Source organism: Lepisma saccharinum, chromosome 2 (genome assembly GCF_977018435.1).
Source record: "Lepisma saccharinum chromosome 2, izLepSacc3.1, whole genome shotgun sequence".
Classification (NCBI taxonomy): Eukaryota; Metazoa; Arthropoda; class Insecta; order Zygentoma; family Lepismatidae; genus Lepisma; species Lepisma saccharinum.
The window spans coordinates 113461257-113485681 of NC_139230.1; the positions used below are offsets into that span (position 1 = coordinate 113461257).

The 24425-nt window shown below is 36.6% G+C and overlaps 1 protein-coding gene across 1 annotated transcript; it reads left to right on the top strand.

Annotated features, from left to right (window-relative positions):
• The first annotated feature begins 325 nt into the window (after nt 1-325).
• On the top strand, nt 326-19573 carry LOC145984120 (vitellogenin-like). Its single transcript, XM_083117555.1, has 21 exons — nt 326-401; nt 1916-1939; nt 2488-2633; nt 3412-3720; nt 3935-4177; nt 5108-6090; nt 6743-6911; nt 7275-7882; nt 8488-8707; nt 8995-9238; nt 9962-10202; nt 10350-10638; nt 11095-11326; nt 11886-12068; nt 12484-12656; nt 12810-12953; nt 14352-14522; nt 15152-15449; nt 17093-17538; nt 17798-18199; nt 19238-19573. The coding sequence occupies exons 1-21, from the start codon at nt 371-373 to the stop codon at nt 19379-19381; spliced, it is 5700 nt and encodes a 1899-aa protein (XP_082973681.1). The 5' UTR covers nt 326-370; the 3' UTR covers nt 19382-19573.
• Nucleotides 19574-24425: the final 4852 nt, after the last annotated feature.

Sequence of the window (24425 nt, forward strand, 5' to 3'; positions counted from 1 at the left end):
CCCGCCATTTGTTTTGAACAGTTGATTCCACATTTATGGGCCATCCTTTATATTTGTAGTCAGCAGATTCAGGATATGTAACAAAGTTCTTAGTCCATTTACCAAGTATTATCAAAGAGATGCAATAGATGCAGAGCATCATAAAATGTAATCTTCAATCGAGTGGAGATAGCTAAGCAAACATGCAAACGTTTCACTTATTTCTGGTGCTGACTGACCTGTTGACCAAGTGAATGGAAGCGGAAAGTTGAGCAACGTGACTCGAAGGTCATGGCAATTATTATATTGGTATATAAAAACGTTTTGGCTCCGATTTGACAGCACTCTCCGGATTTGAGCCGAAGGAGTCTGGAAACCGGAGCTCGAAACCATGTGGACTTCTCTCCTGCTGTGCCTCCTTGGTAAGTCTGGATCCATGGATTCGTTTCAGCTTCAAGCAACGATTAAGTAGACGGGTTTAACATCGCCTTTTTAAGATGCATAGCGAATTCTTTAATGGATTGAATTACTTCGCGTTGTTCAAAGTAATTGTTCATTCAACGACGAATGGTAGATGCTATGAATAGCCATGTCTCACAGAAAAATCGAACTCTGAATCCTTATCTTTCCCTTAGAAGTAAACATTTGGTGTTCGCTGAAAATATGGACATTTTGCAGTATTTTCTAAATGTACGTTTACTTCTAAAATTTTGTAACCTCGTTTACGTCTAATTTGTGGAAACTTGCTATCCATCCTTACATTTTGTTTATACGTAGTTACCTTCTATTTGTATATTACAGTGCATTTTATTCAAAGAAGCTAATCAGGACTGTGCGAAAATTTTCAACGATATCTGTACCACTTAGTCTGTAAAGGGGGTTACATGAGTGTCGTCATAGACGGGTCTAGATTCTTTCCTAGGGGGTGTGGGGCATCATGTGCTGTAAGCAGGCATGCATGAATATATACATATGGGGGAGTGTATAGGGTATTGCCCTGCCTAAACGATAAACTTTCACAGCATGTGGAGGGCATTAATGCGAAGAACCTTTCTTGATGTTTTACTGGTTTCGATTCTAAGAATCCTCGAAGATCGACATTTTTTATGCTATATGTATTCAACCACATAACACATTATTTCTGTCGGATACTGATAGACTAGGCAAAGTTGGCCGGAGAATGGTGCTGATCACATCGCCTCCAAGATGATCGAGAATGTGTGGAACCCTACCCCATATCCTCTAAATTTGCCTTCATGGCACTGTGCTATATGCACGGGGACCTTTACCTTTACCTTACAATAGAACAATATAATTCATGGGAATGTACAAAATACAGTTCTTTACTCCCCGTTTGAGAAAAAAAGTGTCACGTGACAAATCAGAAAATCCACATTTAAATGAATTTGTGGATGTATATACTACGAATTACAGAGAAAAAGCGTTCAGCAGCCTTTTATCAAAACTGTAACAACTTGCTGTTGATCATGTCATAATGACTAAATATGTTAATAATAATGCTGCAATGCACTAGAAAAATGCTCGGTCTCGTATGCAACTGAACTTGATTTAATGATTGACTTCGTTATTATACTTAACTTTTCTGGCACTTTTGGCTAATCGCGAAGATGAGAATGAGCGGTGTTAGGATGAAATTGATGAATGGACACTCATAAAGAACACCCATGCCAAGGCCGGGATTCGAACCTGGGTCCCCTGGCGTTTCTTTATGTATCTAGGGATATATATGGAATTAAAAACGGGACACGTATACAAAGAAAAGGAACTTCAGCGTTCTGCATTGATGTTAACATCATATTTATTTTTGTTGCACAAAGCTCAAAATCCTAGTAGTACAGTAAGATGTACTCAACACCAATCCTTAGCTATTCAATTATGGAGAAAAATTAACTAAAATACATCTTTTGTCTTTCAGCGGGGTTTGCTGTAGCCGATAATGGTAAGTTATATTCATGCTTATTCTCATATTTCATTAAGTATTCAAAATTTATTAATTACTGGGCATCATTTATAATTTCAAAACAATAATTGCATTTAAGCGCATATGTCTTAACAATATTAAGAGAACGACAATAGATAAAACAGTAGGCTAGTTTTTAAAAAATAATTATGTTTTAGACACTGAAGTCTGAGTTTTAACTTGAGGTTCCTATCAAGGAACATAATAGATCCAAACGTTTATAAAACAGTTTAGTTAATTCGAATTAATATATTAGCGATACATACGTTTAATATGCAAGTTTAGTTAATCAGTTAGTTAATGAGATATTAAACTTTGAAATCGGGAAGATCATTTAGAATAGCCCTGTATATTTGACGTGTTTTGTTGCCAAATTGTAGAGCCTTCAAGAAAATTGTAATGACAATGCGTTTTAATTTATTTGTAATATTTTTTTTACATTTTTGATGACACTGAATACAAAAATATGCCTCTCCTGTAGGGCTATTTAAAAGTTCCGAAATACTAATCAGAATACATTATTTCAGGCTTCAAGAGTGGAAGGGAATATGAGTACCACTGGCGTGGTAGGACTCTGACCTCTCACGATGAAGTCACAAATCAAAATTCTGGCATCCTTGTGAAATCAAAGGTTATTGTGCAGGCCAAAGGCAGCAATACGTTGATAATCAAGGTACGTAGAACGTGATATTTTGAGTTCTAACTTCTAGCTAAACTAGTAAGTAGTATCTGGCCAAATTATGTTAAAGAAGCCTAACAAGGTTTTTTACAAGGAAAATTAAATGAATATTATATAATAATGTGGAAAGAAACGTTGGAAGAGAAAATAAATAATTCAGCCTCATTTATTTGAAGAAATGTTCTATAATTGCTTAACATTTTTAATCCTAACATTTTAAAAGGGTGAGAAAATCAAATCAGGCAGAATTGATAACTTAAATCACAATTTCTTGAAATATGTATGAACGGATATGAAATTTTGGGATACCGATAGAACCGATACGTAAAACAATATTCTGAAGATGTTATGGAGAATTGCAAATGTTTCATGAAGAACCTAAATGGCTCATTCATCGCCTCAATTAATGTATGTAACCACACACCTGTCATATGTTTTGCTATTGAAACGGGTATATTTATTAAAACAACAACACGATGGCAGAATTCTGCAAGAAGTTACTAGGTTATTTGTAGAAATATCGCAGCGTTGAAATGAGATATAAATATATTAATGCATGGCATGCCTGAACCGACTTAATCTGATAGAATACAGATTAATCTGTTCCCAATCCTCAATATTTACAATTAGCTGCTTCAAATGGCAATTGTACGAAACTTTCTTTGTATAGATTCATGTAACCTTAATTTTTCCCACGGCGCTTATGGTTTTAATTCCAAGTTGATACATTTAAATCCGTCATAATAAGGAATGCATATCTTTTCTTTTCCAGCTTGTTCAGCCCCAATACGCCTCAGTGCATACTAACTTGCCTGGTGGTTGGGAAACTGACATTCCAGAGGAAAAACTTAGCTACAAACCCCTTCCCTTGTCTGGAAAAGCGGTGGTAGCCAAAATCCACGATGGAGTGGTCAACAGTTTCGCTTCCCCCAAGGAAATGAGGACATGGGAATCCAACATATACAAGGCCCTTGTCAGTCAGTTGCAACTAGACACACAAGGGGAGAATAAGATCCACAAATCCAACTCCAATAGAATCTCTACTCCAAATGTCGAGAAGATGGTTTACAAAACCATGGAGGTAAGTTCAATTAATTAAATGTAATGTCAGATTATTTTATGTATTTCATGCGGAAAATCGCATTCTCCTTGTCAATTTTACAAGAACTATATCGTGAAACTAAGCTTAACTTGAACTATTATGTTTGAGAGAATTACACCCAAATAAATTTCCGTAACTGAAACACCCTTCCTAGGGAGAAATGTATATCTTTGTTTTTTTCCCCTTTCCACAGGCTGAAGTTGCGGGAAAGTGTCAGGTTCAGTATGACATCTCTGTTCTCCCAGAATACATCGTGCAGAGCCAGCCCGAGCTGGTGCCCGTAGCACAACAGGAGGACAATGAGCAGCAGCAGCACCTGGAAATCACCAAGACAACCAACTTCAGCAACTGCGAGAAGAGACCAGGCTACCACTTCGGCCTCACCGAATTCAGCGAGGGCCAACCTGGACAGACCCTTACTGGAGAATTCTTATCGGTAAGGAAAATTCTTCGAAACATTTCTGCAATGGTGAAATTTCAAATTTGACCCTCCCCTCTTTTGACACACGTTACTGAAACTAGCATTATGAATGACATTTATTTTTGTCATACAGCTTCAAAGTACAGTCTATAAGTATCTGCACAAGAAATGGGCTTAATATTTCATATTTCAAGGACTATAATTAATAAAAATACTGTGTTGTTAAGTGTGTGTCTTAGTAAACAGTTGTAAATTTGATAGTTTCCGAAGTTTCCATTCATTCCATATTAGGACATAATAATTCATATTATGTTCCGTACAGTACAGTATATAACTTAATTAATTTTTGTGGATATAAGGAAGGAATTACGTTTTGATTATGTTAATTTACAAGCTTGTGAACGTTATATCCTCGTGAACCACAAATATTATGTGTAATAAACCTTGGGGATGCTTCCATGCGACATTTCATCATTGTTCCTTTCATCTTCCATAACCATCCATGGAACTCTTCATTTCATGTAACATTTTGAAATGCGCTCCGTTCGAGTCTGCAAATTCGATTAACGACATTTAGTAGCACTTTGTTACCAGTGACAAATAGGCTACGTGCAAAAGTTGATTGAGACTAGCCAGAAGAGCTTGACTTTGCTCTGATCTTCTATTTTGAGCTTTAATAAGAAGACAACTTTTAATAAGGAGACAAGCTCATATTTTGTTCATTAATTGCAGAATTGAAAGGTCAAATATTAAAACTTATAAATTACTAAATTAATTCGCATTATTCGAGACGTAGTGTATTAATACTGAGACATCTATAACTATAATAGCCACAATGTGAGAATTTCGTGATGCACATTTCGTAAGAACAAATTTAATACATATAATTAGGTTCTTTTTTATTAATTTAGAAATGATATTATTAATATTATGTTTGTTTCACAGCGATCGTCTGTAAGCAGAACCATAATTTCTGGAAATCTGAATGATTATGTCATCCAATCATCAGTTAAAATTTCCCAGACAGCTGCAAGTCCAGCACTTTACGATCAACAAAAAAGCACAGTTACATCGAAATCGAACATCACTCTTGTAGCAGTGCACCAAATTTCCAGTTCCATAAACGAACCAGAGAATTTGGAAGAAACTCCAGACCTCACATACGACTACAATGAAGCTTTCCCCGAACACGAGTCCAGCACACGTTACAGTCAGGGACGAAGGGAATACAATGCTAACGATGAGTACAGTAACTCAGCCCAGAGGAGTCAAGAAGATGAAAGATACAGCAGCAATCAACTCAACGACGAAGGTTACCCTAGGCGCGCTAGAAGCATCAGAAATGAAAGGAACAGTAACGAAGGTCAAGAAAATGAATGGATGTCAAGAATGGAAATGAAGAGAAGATCTAACGATCCCGCAATGGCACATATTCTCGCAAGAAGGGCTAGCTCCAGCAGCAGTGAGTCAGATCAAGTTGAAGACCGCCTTTACAGTCGCAAGATGAAGCAAATTGGTGACGACGATATTTCATCACAAAATAGGTTTGCAAGAAGAACATCAAAGGAAAGCGACAGCAGCAGCGATTCCAGCCAAAGCGATGAAGCAGCCTCCGTGAATGAAAAATTCCAGGACCTACCCACCATGGGTCACCCACCTCAGACTCCATTGAACCCATTGTTCGTGGGTTATGAAGGGCGATCTATTCAGGCTTCCAGTCAAGTCAATTTGGTTGCTTCTGCCAAGAAACTGGCACAAAGCATTGCTTTGGAGCTTGAAAATCCTAACTCAATTCCAGAGAAGAATACCTTAGAGAAGTTCAACATTCAGGCAAAACTTGTGAGAGTCATGAATGTGGCTCAGCTTCAGGAATGCACACAAGAGCTTCATGCCTCTCCTTCCAGCCCCAAGGACAAGAAATTTGCTTGGTAAGAAATTCAAGTTTAGATGTCATATGCTACTAGTACTCTAAGTAGTCTGTTTAAATGCTTAAATGCTACATGCACGATAACACAAATATGTGTTTGTGTGTGTATATATAAGTATAATTGCTTGCAAAGAACTTACGAGGAAAACGTAACAAATTGTCGTGCTAAGTAACAAATTCTAAAGAAGATAAGATTAGTCAAAATTTCATTATTTGGTGGTATTTTCATTTTAACCTCGGTATCACGAAGTAAAGAAGAAATTAGCACTGGCACATTAAAATAATTTAAAACAGTTTCTAATTTAATTAACCTCCACTGACAGTGAGGTCTTACTGCGGCTGGTTGATTTAGAAAATGGGCAGCACTAAGGTCACATACTGTAGAGTGACCTTTTCAATTAGTAGTTGTGATATCCTAGTTTGCGTGCAAGGAATTGCTTAGAAATTTCTTTAAGCACACATTTCGCTATATTATTGGAACTTAGTACTTCTGGCAATCTTATGTGCATACGATAAGTAGTTTTATTTCATCAGAGATTATTACATATATCATATATAATAATATTGTGCTAAAATACTTCTGAAGACGTAGGTAATTAAACTTATTGTCTATTATTGTAATGAATGTTCGTAATGTAAGAATTTATTTGCAGGAAGGCTTTCCGTGATGCAGTAGCCGCTGCTGGAACTGGACCTGCCCTTACAATTATTTCTGAATGGATTAAGGAGCGAAAGCTGGAGGGAGAAGCAGCTGCTGAAGTTTTGGCTTATTTACCACAAACAGCTAGACAACCAACTAATGAATACCTGAAGAAATTTAGGGTAATTGAAAATTGCATTTGTCCTTTGAATCAATTATCATTTCGTGATTGCTGATCTAGATAATTCTGATCGAAGTAAGTTACACAAATGTGTACAGAAGATCATTAGATGTTAGACATTTGGATACGATAATAATAAATAATTCAGATAATAAATCGAAATAATTCAGGAATGAAATTAAAGTAAAAACATTAAAGTCTTCATTATTTATAGATATACAGTCATGGACACGTCCCTGTTGTTACTACACCATTCACTTTCAATGTAGTATGTAATACATGAAAGTGCCCGTGACTGTTAAATTGTACTAAGCGATTATCAGAAACTTTACTGAGAATGTTTTCGTTTCTTTTCATATTGCAGCAAATCGTTGAAAGCATTGAAGCTGAGCAACGAAACCTTCTATACGTCCCAGCTCTCAACAGCTACAGTGAATTGTTGCGCAAAACTGTTGTAAATCCATCTACAGCCCACAAGAGGTTCCCTGTTCACAGCTTTGGTTTCATGGGAGCAATGAACGACGAGCCCGCTAAGGAGTTCGTATCCTATTTGACTCAGAAGCTGCATCAGGCTGTTGATAGCGAAGACAGCGTTAAGATTCAAATCTACGCAACGGCTTTAGGAAAAATTGCTCATCCTAAGATTCTGGACGCTTTTGAACCATACCTGGAAGGCCAGAAGAACGTTTCCACTTTCCAAAGGCTTCTCATGGTATCCGCACTTAGCGACATGACCAAGGTTCATCCTGAACTTGCCAGGAAAGTTCTTCTCAGTGTATTGCAGAACAAGGGTGAGACACATGAAGTCAGATGTGCAGCTGTTTATCTGATAATGAAGACAGTACCTCCAACCAGTGTGCTTCAAGGCATGGCCGCCTCCACACGGTTTGAACAAAACCCACACGTCAAGTCAGCTATTGAATCAGTCATTTTGAGTGCAGCTTCACTTAAAAGACAAGGCATTCATCTTCTGTAAGTTCACATTTTTTTTATTTACGTAAAAGAAACATACTTCAATTCTAATTAATAATAAGTTTAAAAAATATATGTAGTGCATGTTTACTTCTAACTTAATTTGACTCCTTATTTTATTTCCATGAAAAAGCATAAATATTACTTACAATTTGTTAATCTACACACTATCGTTTACAAGAAAAATATTTTTTGATAATATTAGTTAAACGACAACAGTATTACAATTGGTATTATCTTGTATTATTTTAAATGGCTTTCTGAAAAATAAAATGCCACTGAATTATGTACTAAATAAATTGGAAATCAAAGCAGTTGTGAGATGTGATTGTTGATACATTATTAAGTTTTGACAAGATGGATTGATTGATTTGATGTTTTAAGTCCACTTTATGCACAGTAAGGCTAATCGGGACTGGACCTACAGTTTAAAGTGGGATCCGAACCACTATGTGGCTCCACTGGGTATCAAACCTGGGACCCCTTGATTACAAGGCGACGACGCTACCACTGCGCCATCGAGGAGGCCGTGTGTTTTGACAAGAGAATAGTGAATTAGTAACATGCTTAGTGTTATTCAGTACATATAAGATTTTCTATCACAGGAAGAAGAGAGCTCAAGCTGTTCTTTCTCTACTGGACGATACCGACGACCTTAGTTTGCATCTCTCTCGAGAGTACCTCAGGAGTTATATTTATGAGAAATATAACTTGGCCTACAAGCAGAGACTTGCTTGGATTGGAAGCTCAGATAGCATTATTCCATCATCTTTGTTTTATGAGCTTATTCAGAACATTGGTGGATTAAAGCTGAAGGCAATTAAAGTAAGTAACTAAATAACATTACTTCAGAAATTTAAAAAAAAACTTTCTTGATGTATAAGTTCACTTTTCAATTGGAAAAAATGTACTTGTGATTAGTAGAAATAAATAATTTCAAATTATTGATATGCCATCTTCCTGGAGTGAATAAAACATCAAGAAAATTGTATTTCTCTCAACTGACATTAACATGTTTTCTAATACATGCATTAGCCCACGTTTTTGGTTACGAAGTAGATCCACAGTTTTCATTGCAATCGATATTGTCTTATATAATTTGTCTCTTGCAGGCACATGTAATGACATCCAGTGTTGATAACTTAATTGAGCTCTTGAATCATCAATTCAACGATGAACAATCTTCTGGATCATCAAGAAGGGGAGACGACCAGTTCAGTCCAAGGAGAATTGCTGAGCTATTGAATGCTAGGCCATCTGACTCTGAACCAGTTGAAGGAAATATCGCCATTAAGCTTTTGGGTGGAAACAGATTCTTTGCTTATGACAGCAAAACCATTAGGAACATTCCTCAGGGTGAGAATAATTCATATTTTCAAAATAGTATTCCTTTCTTCAGACTTATTTTACGCTTAAACAATAACTCAAGTACTAACGACATTATGACTTAATACATTTACATAAAAAAGTAAAAACTAAGTATACTATCTCTTCTAACAAAATGAATATGTAATATGACAAAATGGGAATAATCATTTCATTCAACTGTCTTTTCTGACTTTGCATGTTGGAAGTTGCAAATCGACAATTTAAATATGATCAACATTAGATCATATTAATGTCATTCATTAACTTCAAAACAGGGTATATGAAGCAAACTAAGGAAATCTCACGTATCCAAAAATTCAAAACTTTAAAAATTTACCTATCGGACTCATTCTAGATCAGTAACACAGAAACTTGATTGAAATGGTGTTTTAAGTCCACTTTATGCACAGTAAGGCTAATCGGGACTGCACTTACAGTTTAACGTGGGATCTGAACCAGTATCGAACCCGGGCCCCCTTGATTACAAAGCGAGAACGCGACATCGGAGAGGCACCCACAGAAACTTTGTGAGTCGGCTATCGAGGCGAACGTTAAATAGCTTATTGGCTAATATGAATAAACGCATTACACAACAAAAAATTAATTTAAAGACAGTATCGTTAATTTTTCTTAATTCCATGACTAAGATAATTCTCATAAATCAAGGTTATAGTTAAAATATAATAAATATATGTCTTTTCGTTTATCTAGTTGCAAAGGCAATTGCAAATGTACTTCAATCTGGTCACGACATGCACTACAGCAAGTTCTACAACCAGTTCTCCATTACCATTGCACACCCATCTTGCATGGGATTGCCAGTTTACTTCTCCGTGAAGAAACCAACCCTTCTCTCCGTGACTGGCCATGTTCAGGGTGCCACATCTGGTTCTGCTCGTGGACCTAGCAATGTACCAGAGGAAATATCCGCAAATGCGGACATGAAATTTGTGTAAGTATTTTTGTATATCATTTATGAAAGGATATTAATTTGAGGCGCAATTTTAAAAATGAATAATATTTCAAAGAAAAAAATCACTACTTCAGAAAAAAATCTGAATTGAAATAAGTAGACACTTGACTTTCTTTTAATTTACAGGTTTGCATCTCAGATTACATCCAAGGTTGGATTCTTCTTGCCATTCGAAAACAAAGCTTACTACGCTGGTCTGGATAAGCTGGACTACGTCCATGTTCCTATTAAGGCTGATCTTAAGGTAGAAAGCAGGAAGTCATTGCTCGAGGCAACTATACAACCACCCAGTGCGGAAATTCATGTCTTGCATTCTCACACTCGACCTTTCACAACTGAGCACAACATTTTGAACTTGATTCCTTTGATCGAGGACAGGAACACAAAACCAGTGCAAGCCAGAAATCCCCAACCAGTAAGTTTCTTATTGAGTTATAATATTACAATTTTTATATATATTCAAAACAATTTATACGAAGGGGCTCTCTTAATATAACAGATTCATATTGTAATATTTTATTGGGTTTGCTGGATGACGTGCTTTATGTTATGGATTCTTCTCTTTAAGATCGCGCAGTCAGGTTCATTGTAGCAACCCAATGGATATAATTTTTATGTTAGGGTAATTCTGTATAAATGTACTTGTCATGGGTATAATTTATATAATTTATAATTTGTTCCAGAGAATCTTAGTGATTGATTTTAGAATTTTGTTTTTATTAAAGCAGTAATTGATCATACGTTCTTTCAAAGGCTGTTATGGAGATCTATCCTGAAGGTAAGTAATTTAATTGGCCTACTGAGAGTATCAGGATGACATGTGATTATTTAAATAACACAACTTCTAATGAATATGCTCTATTTTTCTTAGAGGGAAGAAGTTTATGGTGAAGAATCTACGGGATTCGCATTCCGTGTAAAATACATTTCCGAGAAGTTGAACCCAGAACTTATGCCAATGTCCCGCAAATCAGAGAGACAGGTCGCTATCTCGATTTTCAATTCCATCTTCAACGACAGGAACACGCAATGGAGTGACTTGAGCGTTTACTTTGATGGTCAGAGGTCCAGATCAAACTCCATCACTCTATCTGCTAAGTATGGTATGTTCCATGAATTTACTTTAATTTTGTACCTTCAAATTACAATAGCATTTCTTCGTAATTTTTATGTGCAATGTCACGATATTCTTTAACACCATATCCGAAATAATAAATGCATTACTTTTTGTTTTACTTTTTCAACTCTAGAGAATTAAGTAGTTTTTCAAAATAATTTTATTTTCAATATGACACAAAGGAAATAGCGTGTTAAATCTTCATACTCAACATATAGTCATTTCTATTGAGAAATAAGATATTTTTGATCATTGCAAAATTAAACTATTAATTATTTACTGATAAGGGTAGTCACGTCTCATTCGTCTCGTTCATATCCTAACTTGTTAAAGAAGCGAGATATATCGAATATGCGAGTGTCTATCTCCCAGCTCAGCGTGCTGTATTACTTCATCTTCAAAGATGCATTTTCATTCTGAAACGCGTCAAAGCATTGAAAATATTTCCAAGGCAACATTTAATGAATTGTAAATATATATACAAGGAATTAAGAAGCTGTTATAAGCTAAAATGTTCTGTCATTTCTATTGTCAATATCTTTCAGAAAATGAAAACGAAAATGAATCCGAGGGTAGTGATGATCAGACTCCTTCCAGCAACGAAAGGGCTGAATCCCAGTCGCAGTCTGGAGACTGGGCCTTGCCATCCGCCGACTCTTCATCGCCTTCTCCTATGAGCAGCCAGAGGCAGAGAGAGCTCCTCACGAAGGTCAAGAGAAACATTCGAGGTATGTGTCTGCTGTATTTAGGAACATAGTAGAAAATATAAATAAAATAGTGCATTTAAACATCAAACATCGCATGAGAATTACTTACTACATATAAATAATGCATTTTGAAATGCATTATTATAATATTTTCAAATTAATTGGACAATTATCAAAGAATAACGTTATTTGGTTTTGCAGCAAAGAAAATTGTTCCTATTTGACACAAGAAATTTCGCACCTATTGCAGGCACAATCTCTCTTTAAAGATTTCAACAGACTTGCACAAGAAGAGCATTTTGAGGAGCAATTGCAGTAATAAACGAAAGCACTTAGTAGTGCTAATGTAGGCAGCCATGTTTGGAATATGTTCCATTAACTAGAGACGCGATATTTTTCTTCAATAAAATAATCACAATTTTCCTTAATTTTGCAGATGCTAGTGCCGGAGTCTTGGATACTGCAGTGACCATCAACGAAGGCCAGAGTGGCCAGGGGCGTTCTTTCGTCGCCACCGTTGCCTACGCTTCAAGCGAAGTAGATCCAAAGAGCCGTGTCCTCGTCTTCCTTGCTAAGAATCCCAGATCTTCAAGTGGTGCCGACTTCCAGGTAGAGTTAGATAAATATTTTCTTGCATGGGAAACATTATAACCATTGAATCGTTTCGTAATTTATTCTTAAGAATTGGCTTGTAGTTACTCATAGAGAACTTGGATTAATGTATCGGTGTGTTTCAAAAACAAAAACTTGTGTCCATTTCAGGTCTGCATGTCCGCCCAGTCTAGCAGCCCATATGTTCCAGAGCTAAACGCTGCCCAAGCTATAAGCTTCGATGCTCAATCAACTATCCAAGCTGCAATTAAATATGGGCAGTCCTGCCAGTCTGATCATTCTGTAGACATAACTGTAAGTTGGAAAGAATTTATTGTTACAAGTTTTCTTTATCTTATATTTAATTCTAAAAATGAAAGAAAATGTTTGGAAAAATATTTTGGAGATATTCCTTGAATATTCGGCAACTTACTTACTCGTACAAACTACAAAATGTATTTACATATTTGTGAAAAAAGAAGATAAAGAAACAGAGTCTGGAAGCAACTTTTCTTGAAATTGAAGCTGTAAGTAACTTGTTTGTAAGAAAGTACAGAGGGATTCATATGAAACTGACACTTTTCGTTATTAATGCAGTGAACAAGAATACAACTAGTAACAAGTTATTACATCTGAAACGTAGGACAGACATGGGAGTTTAATAACCTTTTCATTACACGCAGAAAATCCCCCCCCCCCCCCGGTCCAGAAGGCACAGCTGGACACGTTGTTTCATATTCCAAGCAGTTCGTTGAACTGTGCTGTTGCCATTACCGATGATTTCGTTTGTAATGTTCTCCTTTAATTCGTTCAATGTCTGATGGAGTGTAGAGTAGAGATAACTCCACAGAGAGAAGTCTGGAGGTGTCAAGTCAGGTAATCTCAGTTACCATACGTTTCAGGAAATTTCCGGTCGTCAAAGAAACATTGTATCAGCGCCAGAGACTCACTTGATGTACGATCTTAGTGACTAGTATGACATATTGATTTTTGTATTATGTCCTGTTGAAAATATCTTTGACGCAGCTCTATGTCATCACTTGCTCAACAAACATGATGAAAAATCGTAGTGTGTACAGTATCTTCACAACACCTGCGGCAATATGGGGATGACATCTACCAAATCCTGCACAGCTGGGCACACTCTTGAGAATATATGTGTCTCCCAGATGTCCCGCGCCGTCTGCAACTAACACGGATCATTACGATGTATTACTGTTAGTTTTATATGAATCATCCTGTATGAGTCACCCTTCAGGTAACGTCCTATTTCATCCTTCTCTAATCTTCTAATATATTATTTGTCTTAACAGTTAATATTTCAACATATACCTGATGAAGCAAGTATGCGAAAAAATATAAGTGTTTGCATCTGAACTTAAGTAGCAAAATTAACAAATGAATTGACAATGCACGTAATTCAATTCACATTTACATAAAATACAAATAAAATATTTTCATTGAAGTAGTTTAAATCCTCTAAAAAACATTAGTATTGTCTAACAAAAGAAGGTTACTAGAATTTAAGCCATGTACAAAACTGTAAAATTATTTTAATTAGCTCCTCACCATGCCACTATGCAAATGGAAATGATTACCATAGAAATCAAAATTTCTTACACTTTACTTTCACATTAAGCTTCATAGTAGCGCACTAGTGACTAGTATAACATATTGATTTTTCTATCATAAATGTGCTTATCATCATTATAGGTAAAGCAAAGGCAGTCTGCAGAACGCAAGCAGTACGTTAACCAGTCACCATACGTCAAGCAATGCCAGCAGCAAATCCAGGAGGGCCAGAACTTACTCCCAGCCTGCCAAAACGCTACGATCTTAGCCAACTACTTGGATCACACAACGTTCACCGTCAAGTACAATGAAGTAAGTTTGCAGCTGGAATTACGATTTCATTATGTGCATTGTAAAGTTCATTAAACGAATACTTATTGTACAATAAGCATTGCGATGCTCTCCAAATGCCTTTTGTGCTTCAGAACATCCAAATGTGATACATTACACACTTTTCTGTCAAAATTTGGAACCATTTGAAATAATATAGTTTAAGTAGTAACTATATAGCGAGAAGAAAATGCGGAAACATGTTTTGTGACCTCTTGTCTTACAAAAATTTGAGTACTTAAAATTAAAATTAAATAATTTTAAAATTTTATATAAGTAGATCTGCGAGGCCCACAATCCATATAGAGAAGGAATAAGATAGATTGTAAAATTAATAAATTCTCGATTTCATAAGAAACGAGTTTGGAGAAAGTACACTAGTTCGGCCATTTTGTTGATGTCCACAAGATCACATCATAACGTATGTCTGGTTCGAACAGAATATTTCCCTTCCTCTAACAGTAAAAGTTAAGATAAATAATAAAATAAATGTTATTTATGCTCCAAGGCTTCCGTAGAGAACTAATTCAAAAAAATGCGATAATAAACACATCAAAATAAACACTCCAATAATGCATCTCACGTTTCTGACTGAAACATTGTTTGTATAGGTTCCAGAAGGTGTAAAGAAAGTTGCTTACCATGCATATGAACTTGCAAAATACCTTGGATACCCATACTTGGATGAGGATGCTATCAATGTGAACAACCCTCAAGGTCAGATCAGCGGAGAGGTGAAATTCAGTGCAGATCTAAATGATGTCTACGTTTCCCTGGAAACTCCACAGACAACTGCACACTTCAACAAGATTCACGTACCACAAGAATTGAAGCCCGCCCTTGTACCTCATCTTCAGTACAATGCTTGGGAAATGCTCTGGCAGGATCAGCTCGCTATGCAGTACAACCGTAAGTATCTGTATTCAAGCATACATTTATTGGAAGGTATATTATAGTTTCTCAATATCATAGGTCCAAATTAAACTCCAATTGAAGGAGGATTCCTGCTGAAGTATTTATCAATATACATATAAAAATACCTCACTTCTCAAGGAAATCTTATCTTTGCTCTCCGGATTCAAAATTTCATATTTCTAATAACAGGTATTAATAACGTCGATCATTTATATTGTTGCTTATGATAATTGATAATGCCGCAGGATAACTTGCCACTATGATGAAGTTTCATCACCTCTCTATTCTACCAGCAGTGGGATATGGCTCTTAAAAATACACAATAAGAATATGTTAAAAAACAGATAAATATCAATCACTTCGAATAAGTCATTATTTTAGTATAAATAAAATGATGGGAAGCTAGAAATGTTGTTTATAAAGTCTACACAGAGTTATAGTGTGTTGGTCAAGATTGCAGTGTGCTGGTGAAGTGGGTGTGCGAGCAAAGACTTATCCTATTTCCATCACGATAATTTTCTAACATTGAAATATCGTAAACACAGATTTTTTGGTACAATTTTCTACCGATCATTACTTCAAGATCAAGACTTGATTTTGGTAATTTCTAACGCTTAAATTTAGCTGGTACTGAGAATGTAGCCAGATGAATATAAGTATTAGTTTCAATATATTTACTAACCTAGTTGCATTTGTAAAAATACATTATCATGTTCTAGGTTCTCGATTTTGTATTATGTATTAGTGCTTGACATATGTTCGTTTAATGCCTTAGGAAATGGATAACTTTAAATTATTGAGGCCATATATAACAGATATTGCATAGTATAATAATATTTCCAGTCTTCTTTCCTTTATATAATATGCCATCAGTGCTACCAAGTTATTCTCATTATAACTTAATGTTCCTAAGCATGTCTTAAATAAAAGATAACATGATACCTGTGAAAATATTAAGAGAAATGAAGTGGAGTCGATAGCATTCAAATTTTCCTCGATATACCTTTACCATTTATTTATTTTAGTTAGTTTCAATTGATTGATTGATTTGATGTTTTAAGTCCACTTTATACACAGTAAGGCTAATCGGTACTGGACTTACAGTTTAAAGTGGGATCCGAACCACTATGTGCCTCCACTGGGAATCGAACCCGATACCCCTTGATTACAAGGCGACGACGCTACCACTGCTCCATCGGGGAGTCCCCAGTTAGTTTCAACTAAGCATCTGTAGTTGCATGGTGCTTTCTCCTTGATAAATCTTGAAGTTTCACTTCTTAATTGAGGACTAAAAGTGGTAAAAGTTGTAAGTGCCAAAAGTGATAGTGTTGGGAAATCGCATCGCTCAGCACATCAGCCCGTAAGATCGTTCACACTAGTGACCTCTTTACACGCCCTTTGAACTACTTAGAGGGCTACCAGCCACATTTCACGTTTAACACATTATAAAGCATGGCACATTTGACAGTTTAACGTGGAAAACGGTGTTTGAATTATAGTGGCACTTACAGCTTTTACCAATTTTAGTCTTCAATTACAACAGAGAACTGTTTCAGCATATGCTTGTTTAGATATATTTTATTATCCGTTCATTGCCTTGATAATTTTTAAAATAATTTTCTATTCGCTATTAACAGCTCAGTGCACGTTGGAAGGACAAGTATTAAACACTTTCGACAACCAAACATATTCAGCTCAACTGGATAACTGCTGGTATGTACTAATGACGAACCAACCACAAGATAACGAGTATTCTGATGATGACGCAATTGCAGTATTGGCCAAGAACGTTGGTTCCGAACATAAGGTGATCAAGGTATCCCTTGAGAACACTGTTATTGAAATGATCCCCAAGGCAGTTGATAACCAAAACAGCCAATCCAGCAGCGAGAGCTCTGTGAACGTGTACGTGAACCAGAAGCCAATCCAGGTTTCATCACGACGCGTGTCTTACGCCCAGCCAAGAAACAACCAGGATGAAGATGAAGTCTGGGTCTACGCCTTACCAGATGAAGCTGTTGTTGTGAAGGTGCCAGAATACGGCGTTCAAATTGTCACTGATGGCAAGCGCATTGAACTTCAAGTGAGTTTCATCCACTTTTATTAAATTATCAAAGAATTCCTTTGAATGTAACTTAATGCTATGTGCATGTACATAAAGATTCCATGTGCATTTTAATACATTTTCCTATTAAAGTTGATTTTATTACAAATTTTGAAATACTAAATCGACAAATACTTCATATGAAGTGTCAACTTATCTGCAAACTTCGTGTCAACTCACAAACATTTAGCAGTATGATATGATATTAGCTGACACGAGTTCTCGATTATTCTTCCAGGCCAGCAACAAGTACAGAAGTGATATAATGGGTCTCTGCGGAACCTTCGACGGTGAGCCTGAAACTGACTTCACCAATCCACAGAACTGCATTTTGAGAAACCCACAAGATTTCGTCCAATCATACACGGTGTCTGATGGCTCAAGTGGTTCCTGCTCAAGCGCCAACCGCGAAGTCTCCGGCAGATGCGTCCAAAAGGAAATACTCTACACCAATGTCATCTCCCAGACCGACTCCGAGTATTACCAACAACGCTCTCGCTTTGCCCCGCGGCCAAGACCAACAAGCTGCACTGTCCACGAGAGGAAGATTATAACTGAGGAAGGCCAAATTTGCTTTTCAAAGGATAGAATGCCATCTTGCACACGAAGGTGCAAACCAAGCGGCGAGTCACTTAAAGAGGTTTGTCTGTATTCTTTATTACTATTTTAAAGGATATATGTATGTGTGAACTTTTTGGTATTATTTTAAGATAAACAAGGTTAACAATATTATTTAAAAGTAGTGTTTAAATTTTGAATTTCCGTTGAAGTCTAGAATAAATACCAATAAATTTCACCTATTTAAATATTTGAGCTACATCGTTTATTCACGAAAATAATTCATAATCTCAACCTGAAAACTTACCGCATAAATGGGAAGAATGTATTATATCAAAATTGTGTACATTGAGCCTTAAATGTTGAAACTTATCTTGTATATTATTGTTTCATATGATAATTTAGGCACTAAATATGGGAACCTACCACTTCGAGATGTAACTTAGACTTTATTATCAAATTCTATGATGTTGCCTCTGATGTTTGAAATTGGAACATTATAATAGTAATCTTCAAATAACTTCCTGGCAATTCTGGCACTCATTCTGAAGGAAATATTTTTGGCAGGACTAAAGACGTTTATCATACATATTCGTATTTTTTGTGCATGGATTGAGAACATCAGAACACCGAGTCACATAGATAGCATTGTGATTAGTTTTTCTATGTAACAAATTTAACGCTTGAAAATTTGCCAGCAAGTGTGAACAGACTTAATATAGATGCAATTTGTAACTAGAGAAGTAATTCAGACATCGATTTACCTTGACATGGTGGCAAAACTTGCACTGATAACAAACATATTTCCATGTAGAAATTTGATTACATTTACTGCTGGACCTACCTATTGCCACCGAGAATAGTAGAACCCAAAACTATATTAGAAATAACATTTTTATTTTGTCCATCTACACTCATACGTTTTTCTTAAACATTGGCCGTAAAAGATTTTTCCATCCGGAATTAACGTTTCCTCACTCTCCAGGAAGGTAATTGCAACACTAGAACACCGTAGGATTGAACGCAGGTGCAGTTCCCAATATTTTATTTCTGCAAAACCACATTCACCAATATTAGCTTGTTCACAAATTTAGATTACATCTAATATTTATGTTTTCAGATTGAATTCTACTGTGCCAACGACAGCCCAGCGGCAAGAAGTTTGGCCCAGAAAGTTAGGCGAAACTATGACGTTAACCTAAGTCAACAAACCACAAGCATGAAGAGAGAACTATACTTGCCAAAGACTTGCATACCTGAGTAATAATATTAATTTTATGCAGAAAACTGCTCCAAGTTAAATATATATATATGTATATATATATATATATATATATATATACATATACACATGTTGTTACATTTTAACTTTATTGAATTTATATATGTTGTGTTGTTGCAGCTTGAAACAAAACCCTCTTAAAATATTTATGAAATAAAACTGTTTTGAGGTTTATATTAATTAGTTTTACTTTGCATTCTACTAAAACATTTGACCCGTTTCTGCAGCCGTGCTCGTTGAAGATTCCGAGATCGTGATGCAAATAGTAATTTTAGAAAATCTGTAGTTCACATTCACACCTGATTTCACAACATGCTACATTCATTTACATTGCTCTTCTTTTTAGTTGACAAAAGCTCAGCTGGAATGTAAAACCGTAAATTTATGCGCACGACGGAACTAGTAATTCGGTATCTCACTTTTAGTGCGTGCATTTACAGTTTCATGAGCAAAGGAACATTTAGACTTAAACTGTTATTTCAAGTAACATCAATGAGTAATTGAATCACCTAATCATGTGTTCGAATGTAGAGGAGATTGGCCTAGTACCAGAGAGGGGAGGTTCACGTATTTCCATGCTCCATGGCAGTACTTTATGGTTAGAGAATGTAAAGGACATTCGAATGTAGTCGTTAGAGCCATTTGAACTTATGTCTTGCTATTGCGGAGGAACTCGAGAACTGCGCCACTTATTTACACTACGCAGTTATTTTTTACGCTATTTGCTGACCGTCTTTAATTGACTTGAACAAATTTTATATGTTATTAAAGATTGCACATAATTAGACAATAAGATGATATGATGACATAAATGAAGATTTCTTGAGAGGGATTATTTTCAAATTCAGACAAAGTGAGATAGTTGTATCTTTTGCAAGGCCTCCCCGATGGCGCAGTGGTAGCGTCGTCGCCTTGTAATCAGGGGATCCCGCGTTCGATTCCCGCTGGAGGCACATAGTGGTTCGGATCCCACTTTAAACTGTAGGTCCAGTCCCACTGTGCATAAAGTGGACTAAATCAATCCAATTGTATATTTTTGCTAACCGTGAATTTTCTTTATGTTGAGGAAAATCATGTGAAATGATTACTGTGCAATTTTAGGATCCTTAAAATGTTCCCCTCCCCTGTAGAATATGCTGAATTTCAAGTTCGTGCTACTGACAATGAAGTTCTTACACCTTTCAAATGATCAAACTAAATTTAATAAAATTTCATGTTCTAACTTTTTAACCAACCGTTTGATTCTACGCTTCCTGGATGCTTTGTGATCAGTTTTCAGGGATGACTTCTCTGAGGAAGCACATTTCGGTGTATACATTTAAACTGTATGCTCCAAGGAAAATTAAGAAGTTAATTCGAAGTGAAAGAACTGAACAAGTTGATAGCTTTAGATATATGAGCTGTATCGTAAGCAGTGACATGAGCAGCCAGGAAGTCAAATCAATGGCAAATGAAGCCTTTAAGATAATAAGTTATGGGATTGAATGAAGATGTAGAAACCTGGACGATACAAAGAATTGAGGAGATACTTCAGAAACTTTAGAAAAATGGCAACGATGAACAGGGAAGCGTATGAAATTAGTAAGACAAAATTTAAACGAAAGTGTGGCGGAAGTAGTTGGTGTAAAACGAGCAACGCTGGAAAAGGCCAAAAAGGGGAAAAGTATTTGGCTTCTACCTTGTCTGAGAAGAAATTATCTGCTACAAAATGTGCTAGAAGGAATTTCTCTGGACGATGATAAATACTAATAAATTATTTTAAAAAGAAGCTGATCCTATGCTAATATGAAGCCGAAGACGCAAAATCGGAAGCTTAGAGGATGCAATGCAAAACTTTCCAAATTCATAAACAACAATGAGTGAATGAAAAGGTGTCAACATTTTCAATAAGTATGAGGAAATTCCCAAAGTCAGCAGTTTCAATGTGTGCATAAATCCTGTAAAATCAGGAATCTGGAACAGATGAGGAGAGAATATGGTGAACGTGAATCGGAGGCGCCATAAGGAGTTCCTCTCTTTTATCCTGCTCATTTTCTCACACATTTTTTTTATTACTGTACACACTCTTGTGCTGTTGCGTGAGAAAACAGAGACGATTCCTCCATGTAGGAAGTGAGAAACTTCCTGCAGTTCATCTGTACTTATTTCCAGTTCTCTAGATTTTAGGAGTTTAATGCGCGTTACAAAATTATGAGCGTAATGTTCTTACAGTTATCTAGGTTAGCTACTGTCATGAGTTGACTGCTGTCGCTCAGCCGCATCCCAAAGGCGATGGACACACAGACTTTGCTGCCGCTGAAGAACCTCGCTGGTCACACTACACTATGTCCTGGTATCTCTGGAGCAAACGAACGAAAGTAGTGACGCGAGAAGGCTCCACCAAGGAACACGTGAGAAGGAATGCGATTGCGTGGAGGGGGAAGAGCGACTGCAGTTACCAGCTTTCAGAGCAGCGTGTACTGCTTCGCTCTGCCAACTCGATCCCTCCCTATCTGCCGCTATGCGCGGCCTTCCTCCAGAGATAGCCGAGAGAGAGTATGCAGCTATATGGATGAGGAGTGGAAGGGGCAGTGCAGGAGAGGGGGGAAGGTTGCGCAGTTAAAAGATTACCGAGGGACCAGCAAGAGTTTCCTCAATCAGCGATGCCAACCCCAACAAAATGGTACTAAGCCTAGCACAGTTTGATCTTTGTTGGCACCTAGCACTCTGCTTTTGGGATAATGGTGAAATCTACTATACTTTGCAAGCAGGATTCCCAGGGACAGGAAAATCGAATTCAAAGGAATATGTGTTCAGGATATAAGAATTGATTGATTGATTGATTTGCTTTATTTTACTTCACATTTTTGCCATTTTTGGCTAATTTGCGAAGATGGGAATGAGTGATGATATGATGAAATTGATGAATGGACACTCACAAACATCCATGCCCAGGCCAGGATTCGAACCCGGGACCCCTGGCGTCGTAGCGCGATGTGCTAACCACTCCGCCACGGGGCCGGCTGGTATATGAGAATAAAATGATGTCCAAATACTATTTCTACTTCACCAGCGTACATGTTTCAAACAAAGAGGAGTACGCAGACCCAGCTACAAGCTTTTTACAACCAGCCAGAGTCCATTCTCTATCTTTTCTTCATCCTTCCCAATTTTGTTCGTGAGGAAATTTTATGGCGGGAAATCGGTAGAAAGTTGGGGGTAAACAAACAATTTCCCCAAAACTTTCATATATTTTTATGCATAACCCATTTCGTTTGTTGAGCCATTGTAAACAAATTTGTGGGAAAATTTACAATATTACACAACTGTGAATAACAACGCAAGTTCAAAACTCGAAAAGTAGATGCATAGTTACAGTTATCCGAAAATATAAATAATTAATAAATCCGAGCGCAATTTAGAATCATTTAGCATAATATCAGAGTTTAAGCAGAACTTTTTATTATCCTCAATCCACACGACGATAGGAAGGAGGACAAGATCGAAATTCTTGCAAAATCTGAAACATCGTCAATGTTATTTTCGTAGGTTTTTATAGGTTCACATTTAAATATTTTATAGTACAAGGGGGAGGGGCATGGGCCCACTGCTAACTTTCTAAATGCAATGGATACTACAAGTGATACGTGTTTACTTCTTCGGTTTACTATGACTTGTTCCTACATCACAAAAAAGTCAGTCGCTACTGTGAGAAAATGAGCAGGAAAAGGGAAGAGGAACTTTTTGCATAAGTACTCATTCCTCTATGACGCCTCCGATAAATTCGTGATATTTTCTTCCCCTCATAAATACATCATCCACCCAATATCTGTGTTTCCGTTTGCGACGTTTCCTTTCTTCGTGTTCCGCTCCTACACACAAGCTGTAAGCACGAGCTCTCCATTGCACCTTATGGCTAGTGCGGTGCCTTGCCGGTCGTTCATAATAGTCCAGTAAACCAGAGGCGCAACCACGAATTTTTGTCTGGGGGGGTGCAAGTAAGAGCATAAATGTACCAATAATAATAATAATAATAATAATAATAACAACAACAATGATAATGGCATTATTATTATTATTATTATTATTTATAATAATATATTGTTACTATTATTATTATTACTACTACTAGTGGTAGTAATAGTAGCCTAGTAGTATCAAAGACGTTATTATCCTCATAAATTACGCAAGAAGGGGGTAGAAGTCGATGCTAAAGCATTTGTTTGGAACAAACGATTTGAAATATTTTTTCAACGCCGTCAATTTCACATTAGCTAATAATGGAAAACAAGCACACAAACTGTATTTTTGAATGGCAGACAATGAATGACAAATGCATTCCAAAGATAATTATTTTTGTATATAACATGTATAACTTTCTCGTACAACATATGTTTTACCCATATGCAACATGGAGCGACATAAATAAAGAAAATACATATGCAACATGCTAACACTTAATTGTGCACGTATTCAAATTTATTGAATACATATATACACAACACACATTATTTAAATACATTACATTATAGAAAACAAATAAATTGCGAGCGAAGCGAGCTAAAAAAAATTTGAAATGTATTTATGTATTTTTATTGCATAAAATATGAAATATAGGGGAGTAATCGCTCCTCTGTGCCCCCTCCAGTTGCCTTTAGCCGTCAATGTTTGCCCCTAATAGAGCGCAAATAATATCACAGGGCGGCATCGCATTCTCTCCTTCACAACTTTTTTTTCCATTTAGATCATTCAGTGCTCATGACCGACTCCCGCCGCCTCTTAGCTACGGGTATGAAACTTGACGAGACTGAGAAAAGCAGGCATTGCGAGCGAAGCGAAATGTATTTTTATTTGCATAAAATTTTAAATCTAGGTGGGTAATTGCTCCTGTGACACCCTGCAAGTGCCCTTAGCCGCCAATGTTTGCCCCCCGTAGAATTTACTTCCGTCGAAGGTTGGTGGGGGGGGGACAATGCCTCCCTCTGGTTGCGCCACTGCAGTAAACGAAGGATTTTTGTCGGAACTAATTAGGGTAAAGCTGAATTTT